The sequence below is a fragment of the Chlorocebus sabaeus genome, chromosome 5, assembly GCF_047675955.1.
Source record: "Chlorocebus sabaeus isolate Y175 chromosome 5, mChlSab1.0.hap1, whole genome shotgun sequence".
Taxonomy (NCBI): domain Eukaryota; kingdom Metazoa; phylum Chordata; class Mammalia; order Primates; family Cercopithecidae; genus Chlorocebus; species Chlorocebus sabaeus.
Genome location: NC_132908.1, coordinates 2,219,777 through 2,233,240, shown reverse-complemented (window position 1 = coordinate 2,233,240; position 13,464 = coordinate 2,219,777). Strand labels below are relative to the sequence as shown.

The 13,464-nt window shown below is 60.4% G+C and overlaps 1 protein-coding gene across 4 annotated transcripts; it reads right to left on the bottom strand.

Moving 5' to 3' along the window:
* Positions 1-40: 40 nt before the first annotated feature.
* Positions 41-12,668, bottom strand: E4F1 (E4F transcription factor 1). Of its 4 annotated transcripts, none has more exons than XM_007982505.3 (14): positions 12,216-12,668; positions 7,195-7,426; positions 6,047-6,152; positions 3,397-3,590; positions 3,185-3,305; positions 2,854-3,006; positions 2,579-2,751; positions 2,127-2,336; positions 1,783-1,888; positions 1,388-1,605; positions 996-1,194; positions 776-918; positions 634-696; positions 41-561 (listed from the first exon to the last, which is right to left on the bottom strand). In XM_007982505.3, the coding sequence occupies exons 1-14, from the start codon at positions 12,497-12,499 to the stop codon at positions 205-207; spliced, it is 2,559 nt and encodes an 852-aa protein (XP_007980696.1). In that variant the 5' UTR covers positions 12,500-12,668; the 3' UTR covers positions 41-204. The 4 variants fall into 4 exon arrangements, with proteins under 4 accessions (XP_007980696.1, XP_007980689.1, XP_007980705.1 ...); XM_007982498.3 differs by having other exon boundaries at positions 1,783-1,891; positions 12,216-12,666; XM_007982514.3 differs by having other exon boundaries at positions 1,783-1,891; positions 7,195-7,346; positions 12,216-12,478.
* Positions 12,669-13,464: the final 796 nt, after the last annotated feature.

The window sequence follows — 13,464 nt, the reverse complement described above, 5'->3', positions numbered from 1 at the left end:
CACCATCCACGGAGGCTGCCACTGCCGCAACATCACACGCTGCAGGTTCTCATGTTTTATTGTAAAGCAACAAGAAACTCTTATGTACACTGCCCATCTTGGGGCGCCTCCATTCTGTGCCATCTTCTCTGCCAGGCAGGCGTGGGCGGGGCTCTCAGGTCCTCTGCCCTGTCCCTGCCCGGCCAGGACCCCGCAGACCTCATGCTAGACGATGACCGTCTGCACCTCCAGCTGGCCCTCTGGCGAGGAGATGACCAGCTCGCCTGCATGCTCCAGGATCTCGATGTCCTCTGATGACACCATGGTCACAGTGGCCTGTTCAGTGCCACTCGCCCCTGCCCGGGTGGCAAGCACAGTGCCCTCGCTGATGGCTGAGGCCAGTGTCATGGCCACCTGTTCTGTCAGGCTCTCGGGGGTTGCGATGGTGATGGTGTCAGCAGCAGCCGCCTCTGGGCCCAGCGCTGTCTCCTCATCCATGGTGACATTCTGCACAATGATCTGGTGGCCGGCGCTGGCCTGGTGCACAATCTGCTGCACCACCTTCATGATGTGGCTGTCCACCTGCAGGGCCACGGCTCAGCGAAAGCGGCTGCGCCAGGGAGCCTCCCTGCCCCCGCCCGCCCCACCCCTCACCTCCGTCTGGGTGCCCTCGATGATCTCCGTGGCCTCACTGGTTTCCGCATCATCCGCAGCGGCCTGGGCAGATGGGCAGAAGGATAGAGGTCAGCTTTGGTTGCCCCTGGGTCCCAACCTGGCCCCAGGGCCCCACACCCACCTCAATGATATACTCCTGGGTGTCGGCTACCACGGACGAGAACTCCACCAACACCGTGTGCGGGTCCTCAGCGAGGACGGTGGTGGCTGCCGCGGGGCTCTCCTCGGACACCAGCAACTCCTCCACTTCCAGCAGGCAGCCCCCTGCGGGTGGGGACTCAGTCAGGGCTTGGCGAGCCCCAGGCCCCTCCCCTCCTCCTCCCGACTCCACGGGCCCAGACCTTTGGTGCGCAGGTGCCGGTTCAGCGTGCCGTGCTCAGCAAAGCCACGGCCGCACTTGTAGCACTTGAATGGCTTCTCGCCTGTGTGGTGTCGCACGTGCCGCACCAGCGAGCCCTTCTCTCGGAAGCCACGGCTGCAGAACTGGCACACATGCGGCTTCTCCTCCAGATGTGTCCGGAAGTGCACCTGCTGTGCGTTCTGTGGAGACACCTGTCAGTGCCAGCCTGGCCTGGGCCACAGCAGACTACAGCTCTCCCCTCCCACTTCTGGCCCAAGGGAGGGGCTAGGCCAAGACGGAGCACGGTGGAGGCAGGGAAGGGGGTGCACCGGGGCCAGGGCCAGGAAGCAGGATGGGGGGTCAGGTGCCAGGGTCCTGAGGCCAGAGGCCTACCTTAGTCTTGTAGCGCTTGCCACACTCGGGACAAGGGTATGGCCGCTCGTCTGAGTGGACACGCCGGTGGCCACGCACATGGGCGATGGTCTTGTAGAGCTTCCCGCAGTCGCCACAGCGGAAGCGGCGCTCACGCACGTGCACCTCCTGGTGCTTCTTGAGCAGGTAGGCCTTGGGGAAAGCCTTGCCACACTGCACACAGGCGAACGGCCTCGGCCCTGCAGCCACACACATCAGGCCAGGCCCATCACCGGCGGGCCCTCCAGGCCACCTGCCACCTGCCCACAGCTCCCCTGGCTCCCTGCTGTCTATGGACCCACCCTGGACACCCAGAGGCACCCCGGTCACCTATAGCCCATCCACTGCTGTGGGCCACACACCCACCCATCACCCACCGGTGTGGCCCCTCTTGTGGGCCTCCAGGGTGGCTGCTGTCGGGAAGGTCTCACTGCACTGAGGACATGGGTGGGTTCTGGGCACCGCTGAGGCCTCGCTGGCCACCTGCTGGGGAACCACAGGAAGGCCTCCAGCACCTGCGGCAGGCTGTGCCCTGGCAGTGCCAGGAACACAACCATGGGCCCCACCCTGGCAGGCTCCCTCGTGGCCCCAGGGAAGGCAGTAAACAGATCAATGGACAAAGTCACTGCAGAAAACCACTTCAGGGAGTGCAAAGGCCAGCATGGGGACAGCCCCCGGGATCCAGCCCTGAGAGGAGCCTGCAGGTGATGCCGGCACCTACTGTCTCCAGCGGCTGCACTTCCAGTACTGGCAGCTGCGGGGCTGCCTCTGCCAGGGGCTGGGGACTAGACCCAGCAGCAGGGGCTGGCTCCAGGGCACCCTCCTCCCCAGCGGTGCGCTCAAGGACGATGCCGGAGTTCTGCATGGCCTGGTGCAGCAGGTTCTCTCGGCTGCCTTCACTGGAGCAGGGGAGCTCCTGGGAGATGGGGGGCTGCAGGGGAGGCAGAGAGAGGAGGCTGGCCAGGCAGCCTGGCATCCAGCACCCACCCCATGGGGCAGACCCATGCCAGGAGCCTTGTGCAAACCCTCAGACCCCCATGGTGCTCCCACCAGCCCTGCTCTTCCAGCCCTCGCCTGCCTGGCCCAGACCCCTGGAGCCAGTGCTCAGAACAAAGACTGGCACCAAGCAGGCAGAAGACAGAGCGGCCCTCCAGGGCCCCCCGTCGCCCACACCTCCGGGGCCAGGGTTTTCATGCCCAGGGGCAGCTCCTGCATCTGGACGTGGACTTCGTGGATGACGGTGCCCTTGGCATCTGTCACCAGGTGAATCACAGGTGAAGTCTCTATGGGCTCGCCTGTCACCGATGATGTGACTGTCCCCAAGGTGGCAGCTCCAGCTCCAGACCCTTCAAAGTAGAGTGAAGGAGTGAAGCTCCCTCACATACCCCAGTGGTGGCTGGGTCCACAGCCAGTCCCCGGGATCAGGCAGCTGCCCGCATCATGCTGACCTGCAGGTGCATCCTCTTTGCTGACAACCACATCCTTGCTCACACTGAAGCGGATTTTCTCCGTGCAGGGGGTGAGAGACTTGAGGTGCCGGGTCAGTGCGCCCGACTCCCGGAAGCTCTTCCCACACTTGGAGCACTTGTAGGGGCGCTCATCTGCAGAGAGAACCTAGTCAGCCCCAGGCAGCCCCAGCAGGCTGGCGACAAGGTGACACGGTGAAGACAGGCAGGGGACCCTGCCTCATCCCCAAAGCTGGGGAGTGCGAGGCTGGGGCACCCCAGGGCCAGCCATCGGGGTGCTACAGGGCTCCAGCCCAAGGTGCAGCCAGCTCACCCGTATGCCGCCGGTGGTGCCGGATGAGTGAGCCCTTGGTGCGGAAGGAGGCCCCACAGAGCTTGCACTCGTGGTCCTTGCGGCTGCTGTGAGTGACCATGTGGGCCTTGAGGATGCTGCCCTGTGGGGGAGGGCGTGGCAGCTCAGGGCCGTCCTAGGGGAACAGGAGGGGGCCTGCCACCCGCACACTGGCTCCCCACACACCAGCTCACCGTCTTGAAGGTCTTGTGGCACAGTGCACACACATAGCGGCCGTCCTTGTTCACCAGTAGCTTCACCTGGGCCGGCTCGCCCTCCCCTGCGAGCCCCAGTCCCTGCTGGTGGGGGCTGCCCGGGGCCTCGGCCATCTCACTGTCCCCCGGCTCCGCCTCAGCACCCACGATGACCTCTTTGATGTGCCCACCACCTAGGAGAGGCATCTCGGCCTAAGCCCCAAGACCTGCCCCTACCCAGAGACCGCTGGCTCCAGGGGAGGGGAACTGCTGCTCCAAGCCACATCCTGGACCCAACCTGCACTGAGCCCTCAACACACAGGCCCGAGCAGCAGCCAAGGCCCCATTCAACTCTCCAGGTCAGAGTGAGCGGTGGAGAGACATCTCCGGACTCTGTCAGGCTGCCCAGAGATGCTCCAGGGCCCCCAAATGTGTCCACAGGGAGACCCACCATGGAACATGGCCCATCCCCAAAGCCAGCAGGACATGCGAATCCTGGTGACAAGGTCCCTGGGTGAAGAGACAGCCGCCTGTCCTGTTCGCTGCCACGGCTCCTGCCACTGCTCCCACCAACATAGGGAGGATATGCGTCCGGGGCCACTCCTCCATTAGAGGAGATGGGCCAGGCCGCTGTAGCAGGACAGACAAGGCAGGCTTGGCCTGGGAGAGTGATTGCTCTCCAGACACCCGGGACAGCCTGAGGCGAGGAAGCCGGGCTTTTGCACTTCTGGAGGGTGCTGGGAAAAATCTGACAATGTGCAAAGCTAGGTTGTAAACACACTTCACGTTTTCTGCTCATAAAGATGACAAGTGGGAAACAGCTGTGAAGCTCCTTCTTAGAAACCACCTCAGTCCGGCTGGCGTCTTGTTTTGACAAGCTGTTCTCTTGAAACACAACAAAAGCGCCGTGACTCAGAAACAATTAAGAGCCTCTCCTGCCCAAGCCCTGGCTTAGACGCTCGACGCCCCAGGAGTGATCTTCCAAAGGACAGAGGCCCCTCATGGGGAGGACCTGGGGGAACATGGCTGCTGCCAGGCCACAGAGGAGACACAAATTTTTTCCGCGGAAGAGGCAGGAGGGCCTGGAGGTGGGCTCCAACTGCGCATACAGCTGACCGCACCCCTGCACCCGCAAAGACCGGACCCGGCACTGCCCCAGCCCTTGGCCACCGGCAGGCAGGACCCTGTGCCATCTCCACTGGAGGCCAATAGGAGAGCTAGCAGCCCTGGACTCAGCCCACCAGGCCTGCTGACTGGCCAAGGGCACACTCAGGGTGCCCAGGATGCCCGCAAGGGGGAAAATCCCAGGGGTGCCAGAGGGGCAGGGGTGCTGAGAGGGGTCCCTGAAGCACAGGGAGGGGTGCTGAGCCCAAGACTGGGGGCTGCTAGAGGTTAGGTGGGTGGAAAGGGGCCTGGGTGGCCAGAGACCCAGCCCAGAGACCCCGCCAGAACCTAGGGAGTTCGTGCTCCCAGATGACGCCACCATCCAAACGCCAGGTCAAGGCCAGAGCCCGCCCCACCTCCCACATGAACATTCCGAGCTCTGAGTGGCACTGATGAGTGTCTTGGTCGCAGGAATGCCAGGGAAAGGCAGCACGGAGGTGAGACAGGTGCCCCGGCTGCCTCCTGGAGAGCGGCCTGCTCGCTAGTGCCCTTCCCAGGCCGGGGGCTGGCCCCTGCCACGGCTCCTCCACCCCCTCTTCCTGCCGCAGCAGGTACCAAGGGCTGCCAAAGGCCAGGTTCCGCCTGGTGCCCAAACCTACTTCCTGTCCAGCTGCCCACTCCCTGCCTGCCTCGGCCCCGGTCCAGCAGGCTCCCCAGGCAGCAGCCATGCTCCACCCCAACCTCCCACAGCATTAGGCCCAGACAGCTCCTTCCCTCACGTCTGCACACCCAGCCAGTTGCCCCTGCCGCACCCCCAACCCCAGCAGCCCCTGGCTCCCTCAACCTCCTCAGGCCCTGGCTGCCTCTGAATGTCCCCCTTGCACACACATCTGTCCCCGATGAGTGAGAGCTTGCCCATCCAGACCTCACAACAGCCCCTCCCACAGCACATCAGGGAGACGCCTTCACTTAAAAAGTAGCCATCAGAGAGAGCTGGCATTGCATGCTCATAAAAGCCCCATGAGGACCAGAGCAGCAGTCACCACCCCCACACCAGAGTGAGCACTGGGGACGGCAGGCCATCACAGCAGCAAGTCCGAGCTCAGCTGGAGAGGCGGCAGAGCCCCGTCCACCCTGCACCCACCCTCTAGAGCTGCTGCCGGGTGAACGGGCCATCCTGGTGGGTGCCTGGTGGATGCTGCTGCCTAGGGGCAGGGAGCAGGAACCAGGGGGTGGCAGGAAGTGGGGAAAATTCTGGGAGGGACAGGGCTGAGACCACCCAGGAAAGCTGGGGGGAGAGAGCACAGCCCGAAGACTCCCTGGTGCCTGGGTGTGCCCCCGGCCACTATGGACACCTGAGGAAGGCCCAGTGCCCAACGCTCCCTCCTCCTGCAGGCTATGCCCTCGGAAAGCTCCCACGAGGCCGCGGCCCCTCCCAGCCAGGCCCTGGTCTCAGGAGAGATGAGCATACAGGCAGCAGAGGCCCCATCCTCTGGCCCCGACCACGAAGGTCTGTCAGGCCAGTGATCCATGGCAGTTGGCTTACCAACAAGGTCAGGTGCGTGGCTGATGTCTGCTGCCAGGGAGGCTGCCTCCACTACAATGTGGGCCACAGTGATGGGCTCATCTGGGCCTGGGGCTGCCGGCACCACCTGCCAAAGGGGGCAGAAAACAGAGGGGACTCGTCTGTATGCTCTACAGTTAGTTCTCAGAGAAGAGGCCTGGGCTCTGCCAGTGTAAAGCTGTGAAGGTGTGGCCTGTGATGCTCAGGCCTGGGTCCATGTCCTTGGGACGGCTGGGGTGGGGGCTCTCCTCTTCCCCAACAGGACCACAGGTCCCAGACCAGCCCCTTCACCCATGGCCAGGGTCAGCGCCGTCACTCTCACGCCTCTGGCCACAGGGGCTGGACCTGGAGCACAGGGCACCTGCAGGGAGGGACCAGCAACTCTGGCAGGAAGCTGAGCCAGCCTGCAGGAACAACAGTGCGGTCCCAGCCCATCATTTCCGGCAGAGCGGTCTGAGGAGAGGGCCCTGGGGGTGTGAACCAGAGGCCTTCTTGGAGGAGGGGGCACCTCTGGGAGGGGCAGGTAAAGAGCACAGGCTCAGAGTGGGGTGAACAGGGTCCAGCGTCGTCTGGGCCATGCCCCGCTGGTGGTCGGAGACCACTGACCACCCTCTGAGCCTGCTCTCCTGACTGTGCAATGCAGACAAGTACCCACCGCGGCGTGTGCGGGCTTCACAGGCCTGTGCGCTCAGCCCAAGCCGGGCATGGGGCTCAGCAAAGGTGGCCGTTTGATGATGAGATGGTGGGACCTCCAGGGCCACACTGCACTTGTGAAGTCCCTAGGGACTGTGTGCACAGGACAGAAGATAAGCCAAAGAGACAGAAGCTGCCATGGCACCCAGAGCCAAAGGAGACCCTCAGGGTCCAAGAAAGAAGAGATCCCAGTCCCCAACAGCACAGGCTTCAGCCAGAGGCTGCCAAGAAGGCTGTGCCACCGCAGGCCCTCCAGGACACCCCAGAGCACCACAGGCTCACACACCCAGACCCTCCCACACCGCAGCCAGATGCCTGCCCTCTGCCCGCCCACGTGGGCCCCGGAACCAGCTGCACAGGTCTATCCTGGAGTGCGGCCACCTCCCCCGCCTGTCAGGTGAACCCGGGAGGGAATGGGAAGGTGGGTGGCGGCTCACCTCCTGGCCCAGCAACGCTGTGGTGGCAGGAGTGGCAGGCAGGGCCTCCTGAGGGGCCCGATGGCAGGCCTTCTGAATCTTGTGCTGAACAAAATCCTCCAAGGCGGTGAACTCCGCCTGGCAGCGGCCGCATCTGTGCACATCGTCCTCATCTGCAACGAGCCTGCTGTCAGCAGGGCCTGGGAAGGTGGAGGCTGGGCAGCCAGGGCCCCGTCTGGCTTTTCCTCCAGCCCTAGAACAGATTCCCCCAGGAGGCCGTCAGAAGCAGAGCTACTTCCCTAGGCTGCTGAGAACACACTCAGGCCCAAAACAAGGTCACCCCAGGGTACAGCTCTCATCCTCTGCAGGTCTGCAGGGGCCAGACCCACCCTCAGGAGGTCAGCACCCAGCAGAGGGTGGCCCTGACAGCATGCTTAGGCTGCAGGGATCTGCTAAGGCTGCCATGCCCAAAACCCTCACCTCAGTGGTGACAGGCCCAGAGAGGGGCTAGAGGCAGAGGGATTCCTCCATGCTTGGCTGGGGACAGTAAAGGACCAGGATTTAAGACTGTTGGGGCCAGGCATGGTGGCTCCCACTTGTAATCTCAGCACCTTAAGGGGCCGAGGTGGGAGGACAGCTTGAGCCCAGGAGTTCAAGACCAGCCTGGTCAACATAGCAAGACCCATCTCTACAAAAAAAAAAAAAAGGAAAATGTTTTTAAAGCATTGTTAAAACATTTAGGCCAGGCGTGGTGGTTCACACCTATAATCCCAACACTTTGGGAGGCCGAGGCAGCTGGATCACCTGAGGTCAGGAGTTCGAGACCAGCCTGACCAACATGGTGAAACCCCATCTCTACTAAAAACACAAAATTAGGCTCACGCCAGTAATCCCCAGTAATCCCAGCACTTTGGGAGGCCGAGGCGGGCGGATCATGAGGTCAGGAGATCGAGACCATCCTGGCAAACACAGTGAAACCCCATCTCTATTAAAAATACAAAAAAATTAGCCAGGTGTGGTGGCGGGCGCCTGTAGTCCCAGCTACTGGGGAGGCTGAGGCGGGAGGAGAATGGCGTGAACCCAGGAGGCGGAGTTTGCAGTGAGCTGAGATCACGGCACTACACTCCAGTCTGGACGATACAGTGAGACTCCATTTAAAAAAAAAAAAAAATTAGCCAGGCTTGGTGGCGCATGCCTGTAATCCCAGCTACTTGGGAGGCTGAGGCAGGAGAATCACTTCAACCCGGCAGGCGAAGGTTGCAGTGAGCCAAGACCGCCCCATTGCACTCCAGCCGGGGTGACACAGCGAGACTCTGTCTCAAAAAACAAAACCAAAATACAAACAGTTAGCCACGTGTGGAAGTGTGGTGGCTGGTGGCATATGCATCTGTAGTCCCAGCTACTCAGGAGGAATGCTTGAGCTCAGGGGCTGAGGCTGCAGTAAGCCATGATTGCACCACTGCACTTCAGCCAGGGCAACAGGGTAAGACCCTGTCTTAAAAAAGACAAAAACAAAACAAACTAACAAAAGCTGTGGGAGTCTGAGCGCGCCCTGGGGCATGTGAGTGGCCATCTCCTCATCTGCGAAATGGGCTGATGCCCACTGGCTATGGCTGAGAGGCAAACGCAGGGACCACTCTGCTCACTGTTTGGGACTTTACTTGTTCCCAAGGTTGAGCCCGTCACCATTGTTGTGCCGGACCCCAGTCCTGCAGAAGAGACCACCCCCTTACTGTGTGCCAAGCACCTCACTGGGGACGTCACCAAATCTTGCCAGCACCCTGCGGAAATGGAGAGAACTATTCCCATCCTAGGAAAATGACCTGAAGTTCAAGGTCACCCAACCGCTGAGTGTCAGGGACAGTGCCTGTTTACACAAAGGGATAGGAGCTGTTCCTTCTGCTTCCATAATAGCTTGCCAGCTCTGACCACTCACGTTCAGTCCCTCGTCAAGATCAAACCCAGGCCTGATGCCCGAAGGAGCTGGGCAAATGTTTACTGTTGAATTCGAGGGCAGAGAAAGGGCCAAACCACAGCTATGACTCCCCTGCAGAGGGCCACTCAACAGAGAATTGTCCCCCTCCTGATGGCTCCCAGTTACAAACCAAGCTTTGAGGTGTGCACCACCCACCTCCCCTTCCCACCCCACTCCCGTGTCTCACTTGGCTCCAGGGCATTGCCACTGAAGAACCCCCTACCCTAGAAGGGGACACACCCAGCCCATTGCACACTAAACAAGGCCGCAAGCAGGCCCAGCAAGGCCCAGCAACCTCTAAAGGGACCCCTCGCCGTGATGGCACTGCCCTTCTCCAAGCTGAACGAGAAGGGGCAAGGAAAAAAGGCAGAGACTATGAATCCTATGGGGACAAAGACAAGACCACCCTCAACCTAATCATTAACCACCTCCCTTCCTGTCTGACCCAATCTGCATCCTTTTTTTTTTTTTTTTTTTTTTGAGGCGGAATCTCACTGTGTCGCCTAGGCTGGAGTGCAGTGACGCGAGCTTGGCTCACTGCAAGCTCCACCTCCCAGGTTCACGCCATTCTCCTGCCTCAGCCTCCCTAGTAGCTGGAACTACAGGCGCCCGCCACCACGGCAGCTAATTTTTTGTATTTGTAGTAGAGACGGGGTTTCACCATGTTAGCCAGGATGGTCTCGATCTCCTGACCTCGGGATCCGCCCACCTGAGCCTCCCAAAGTGCTGGGATTACAGGCATGAGCCATGGCGCCAACCTTTTTTTTTTTTTCTAAACAGATCAAGAGTTGGGCGTGGTGGTTCACGCCTGTAATCCCAGCACTTTGGGAGGCTGAGGCAGACAGATCACCTGAGGTCGGAAGTTCGAGACCAGCCTGGCCACCATGGAGAAACCCCATCTCTACTAAAAATGCAAAATTAGGCCAGGCGCGGTGGCTGAAGCCTGTAATCCCAGCACTTTGGGAGGCCGAGACGGACGGATCACGAGGTCAGGAAATCGAGAGCATCCTGGCTAACACGGTGAAACCCTGTCTCTACTAAAAAAATACAAAAAACTAGCCGGGCGAGGTGGCGGGCGCCTGTAGTCCCAGCTACTCCCGAGGCTGAGGCAGGAGAATGGCGTGAACCTAGGAAGCGGAGCTTGCAGTGAGCTGAGATCCAGCCACTGCACTCCAGCCTGGGCAACAGAGCGAGACTCCGTCTCAAAAAAAAAAAAAAAAAAAATTAGCCAGATGTGATGGCACATGCCTGTAATCCCAGCTACTCGGGAGGCTGAGGCAGGAGAATAGCTTGAACCCAGGAGGCGGAGGTTGCGGTGAGCCGAGATCGCAGCACTGCACTCCACCCTGGGCAACAAGAGAGAAACGCTGTCTCAAAAACAAAAAAGAAAATAGAAACGAGGTCTTACTATGTTGCCCAGGCTGGTCTGGAACTCCTCGGGCTCAGGTGATCCTCCCACCTCAGCCTCCCAAAGTGTTGGGGTTACAGGTATGAGCCACAGTGCCCAGCCATCTGCAGCCTCATGGGACAAGCTCAGAGGGTACAGACCCAAGCTCCACCTCCAAAAGCTCTCAGTGCCCCCAGGAATGGGCACCTAGTGCATCCCCAACACTGCTCTCAGCACATGACACACAATCTTTTTTCTTTTTTTGAGACAGAGTCTTGCTCTGTCACCCAGGCTAGAGAGCAGTGGCGCGATCTCGACTCACTGCAACCTCCGTCTCCTGGGCTCAAGCAGTTCTCCTACCTCAGCCTCCCAAGTAGCTGGGATTACAAATGCGTGCCACCACGCCCAATTTTTATATTTTTAGTAGAGATGGGGTTTCATCATGTTGGCCAAGCTGGTCTCGAACTCCTGACCTCAGGTGATCCACCTATCTTGGCCTCTCAAAGTGCTGGGATTACAGGTGTGAGCCACCCCGCCCGGTCACAATCTCTATTTTAATTTTCATGATGCTTTCCTGAGGCAGCAGAGCCCAGAAGTTAAAGGCCTTCACAGTGCGGAGATCCAATCCAACCCTTGCTACTTACTACCTGGGAGACTCCGGTCACTTTCTTTTTTTTTTTTTTGAGACGGAATCTCACTTTGTCGCCCGGGCTGGAGTGCAGCTCACTGCAAGCTCCAGCTCCCGGGTTCACGCCATTCTCCCGCCTCAGCCTCCTGACTACAGGCGCCCACCACCACGCGCGGCTAATTTTGTTTTTTCTGTATTTTTAGTAGAGACGGGTTTCACCGTCTTAGCCAGGATGGTCTCCATCTCCTGACCTCGTGATCCGCCCGTCTCGGCCTCCCAAAGGGCTGGGATTACGGGCATGAGCCACCGCGCCCGGCCCACCCGGTCACTTTCACGTCTCCAACCTTCCATTTTCCTCTTCCCCAAAAAGAAAATAACAATAACGTCCACCTGTCAGGATTGGTTTGAGAATGAAAAATCCTAACGCAGGATAAGGGCTTGTTACATTACTGGCAGAAGCCGCCGCCCCATCCTGTAGTGGAAATAGAGGTTCCCAGAGGTGGGGTCACCTGCCCAGGATCAAAGAGCTAGAAAGTGGCAAGTGTGGGACGGGACGGTGCCACAGGCTGGCTGCAGTGCAAGTCCTCTTGCACTAGGCTCTGCTGCCTCCCTACGGACAGGCCCAAAGCCCAGATCCTGGAGAAACCGAGGCTCTCTTGGAACCACCAACAGGGCCCTAGAGGCCCATCAGGTGAAGGGGGAAGGGGCCCAGAGGAGGAGAAGGCCAGACTCAGGCATCGGAGGCAGAGAGGGGCCGGGAGGCCGGCCCGAGGGGCAGGGTCGGCGGTGGCGGCGTCTGCGAATGTCTACACAGGGCGCTCGGGGGCTCAGCAACCCGCGAGCACTTGTGGGCGCACACCGCAGCGAGGGGGGTGACGGGCGCCCCGCAGGAGAGGCCCGTGAGGGTCGCAGCAAACCTGGGGGTCTCGTGGAGGGCTGTGAGGGCCCCGCGAGATCCGCGAGGTGTCTGGGTCTGGGAGGGTCGGTCGTGCCCGCAGCTCGGGCCATCCGGGCCCCCACCCCGACCGCACCCTCCGGGTCGGCCCGGTTACCTTCCTCGCTGAAGGGCGCCGGGAGGCCGAGGAAGCCGCTGGGGGCCAAGGCCGCCGCCACCGCCGCAACCGCACCCTCGCCCGCTTCTCGCCCGGCTTCGGCCGGGGCTTCTGCCGTATGAGCGGCCGTCACCCGTACTGCCATCGCGCCCTCCATGTCGCAACGCGCCGCAGGAAGATGGCGGATTTACGACCATGTCGTCATAACAACGGGCCGCGCCGAGGCCGGCGTGAGGGAACGGAGAGAGGCGGGCGGGGCGGAACCGGAGCGGATTGACGGACATGCGGGGAGCGGGGCCTGGATAGCAGTGTGGCCCTAAAGGGCAGAGGCAGGGCCGGGCCCGCTGAGAGCGAAGATGGAGCGGGACTGTGAGGAGGGCGTGGTTACGGTGGAGCAGATTGACAGGCAGGCGGCGGGGCAGCAGAAGAATCTGTGTTCGAGGCTGCACTGGGATTTGAGAGCCAGAGAACGCGAGGGGCGAGCGTACTGACGGGTGCGAGGCAGCCGCGCCCCAGAGCTTCCGGACCTAAGGATAGGTTGCCCCGCCCACGGCTGCTGCTGGGAAACCGCCACAGCTCCAACCAGGGGTACGGTGCTCGCTGCCCACTGACCGCCTCTAGTGTTAGAGACTCCCAGGATGATTACCCGGGTCACGGGAGAAGAACACCGGTCGGGGATGGCTCATGGGTAGCTTTGCGAAGCTGTTTTATTCTTTTATATACTTTTTAAATTGTTTTAAATTTATTTATATTATATATTTTAAATACAGACGGGGTCTTGCTGTGTTGACTAGGCTGTTCTCAAACTCCCAGCCTCAAACCATTTTCCCATTTCGGCCTCCCAAAGTGCTAGTATGACAGGCATGAGCCGCGACTTCCAGCCACACTGAATTTTTGGTTTTGGGGATGAGGGTTGTTTTTGGCTTTTGTTTGTTTTGGGTGTTTGTTTTTGAGACAGAGTCTCACTCTGTCGCCAGGCTGGAGTGCAGTGTCGCGATCTCACTGCAACCTCCGCCTCCCAGGTTTAAGTGATTCTCCTGCCTCAGCCTCCCGAGTAGCTGGGACTACAGGCGCGCACCACTACACCCAGCTAATCTTTGTATTTTTAGTAGAGACAGGGTTTCGCCATGTTGACCCGGATGGTCTGGAGCTGTTGACCTCATGATTCGCCCGCCTCGGCCTCCCAAAATGCTGAGATTATAGGCGTGAGCCACTGCACCTAGCCTGTTTTTGTTTTTTGAGATGGAGT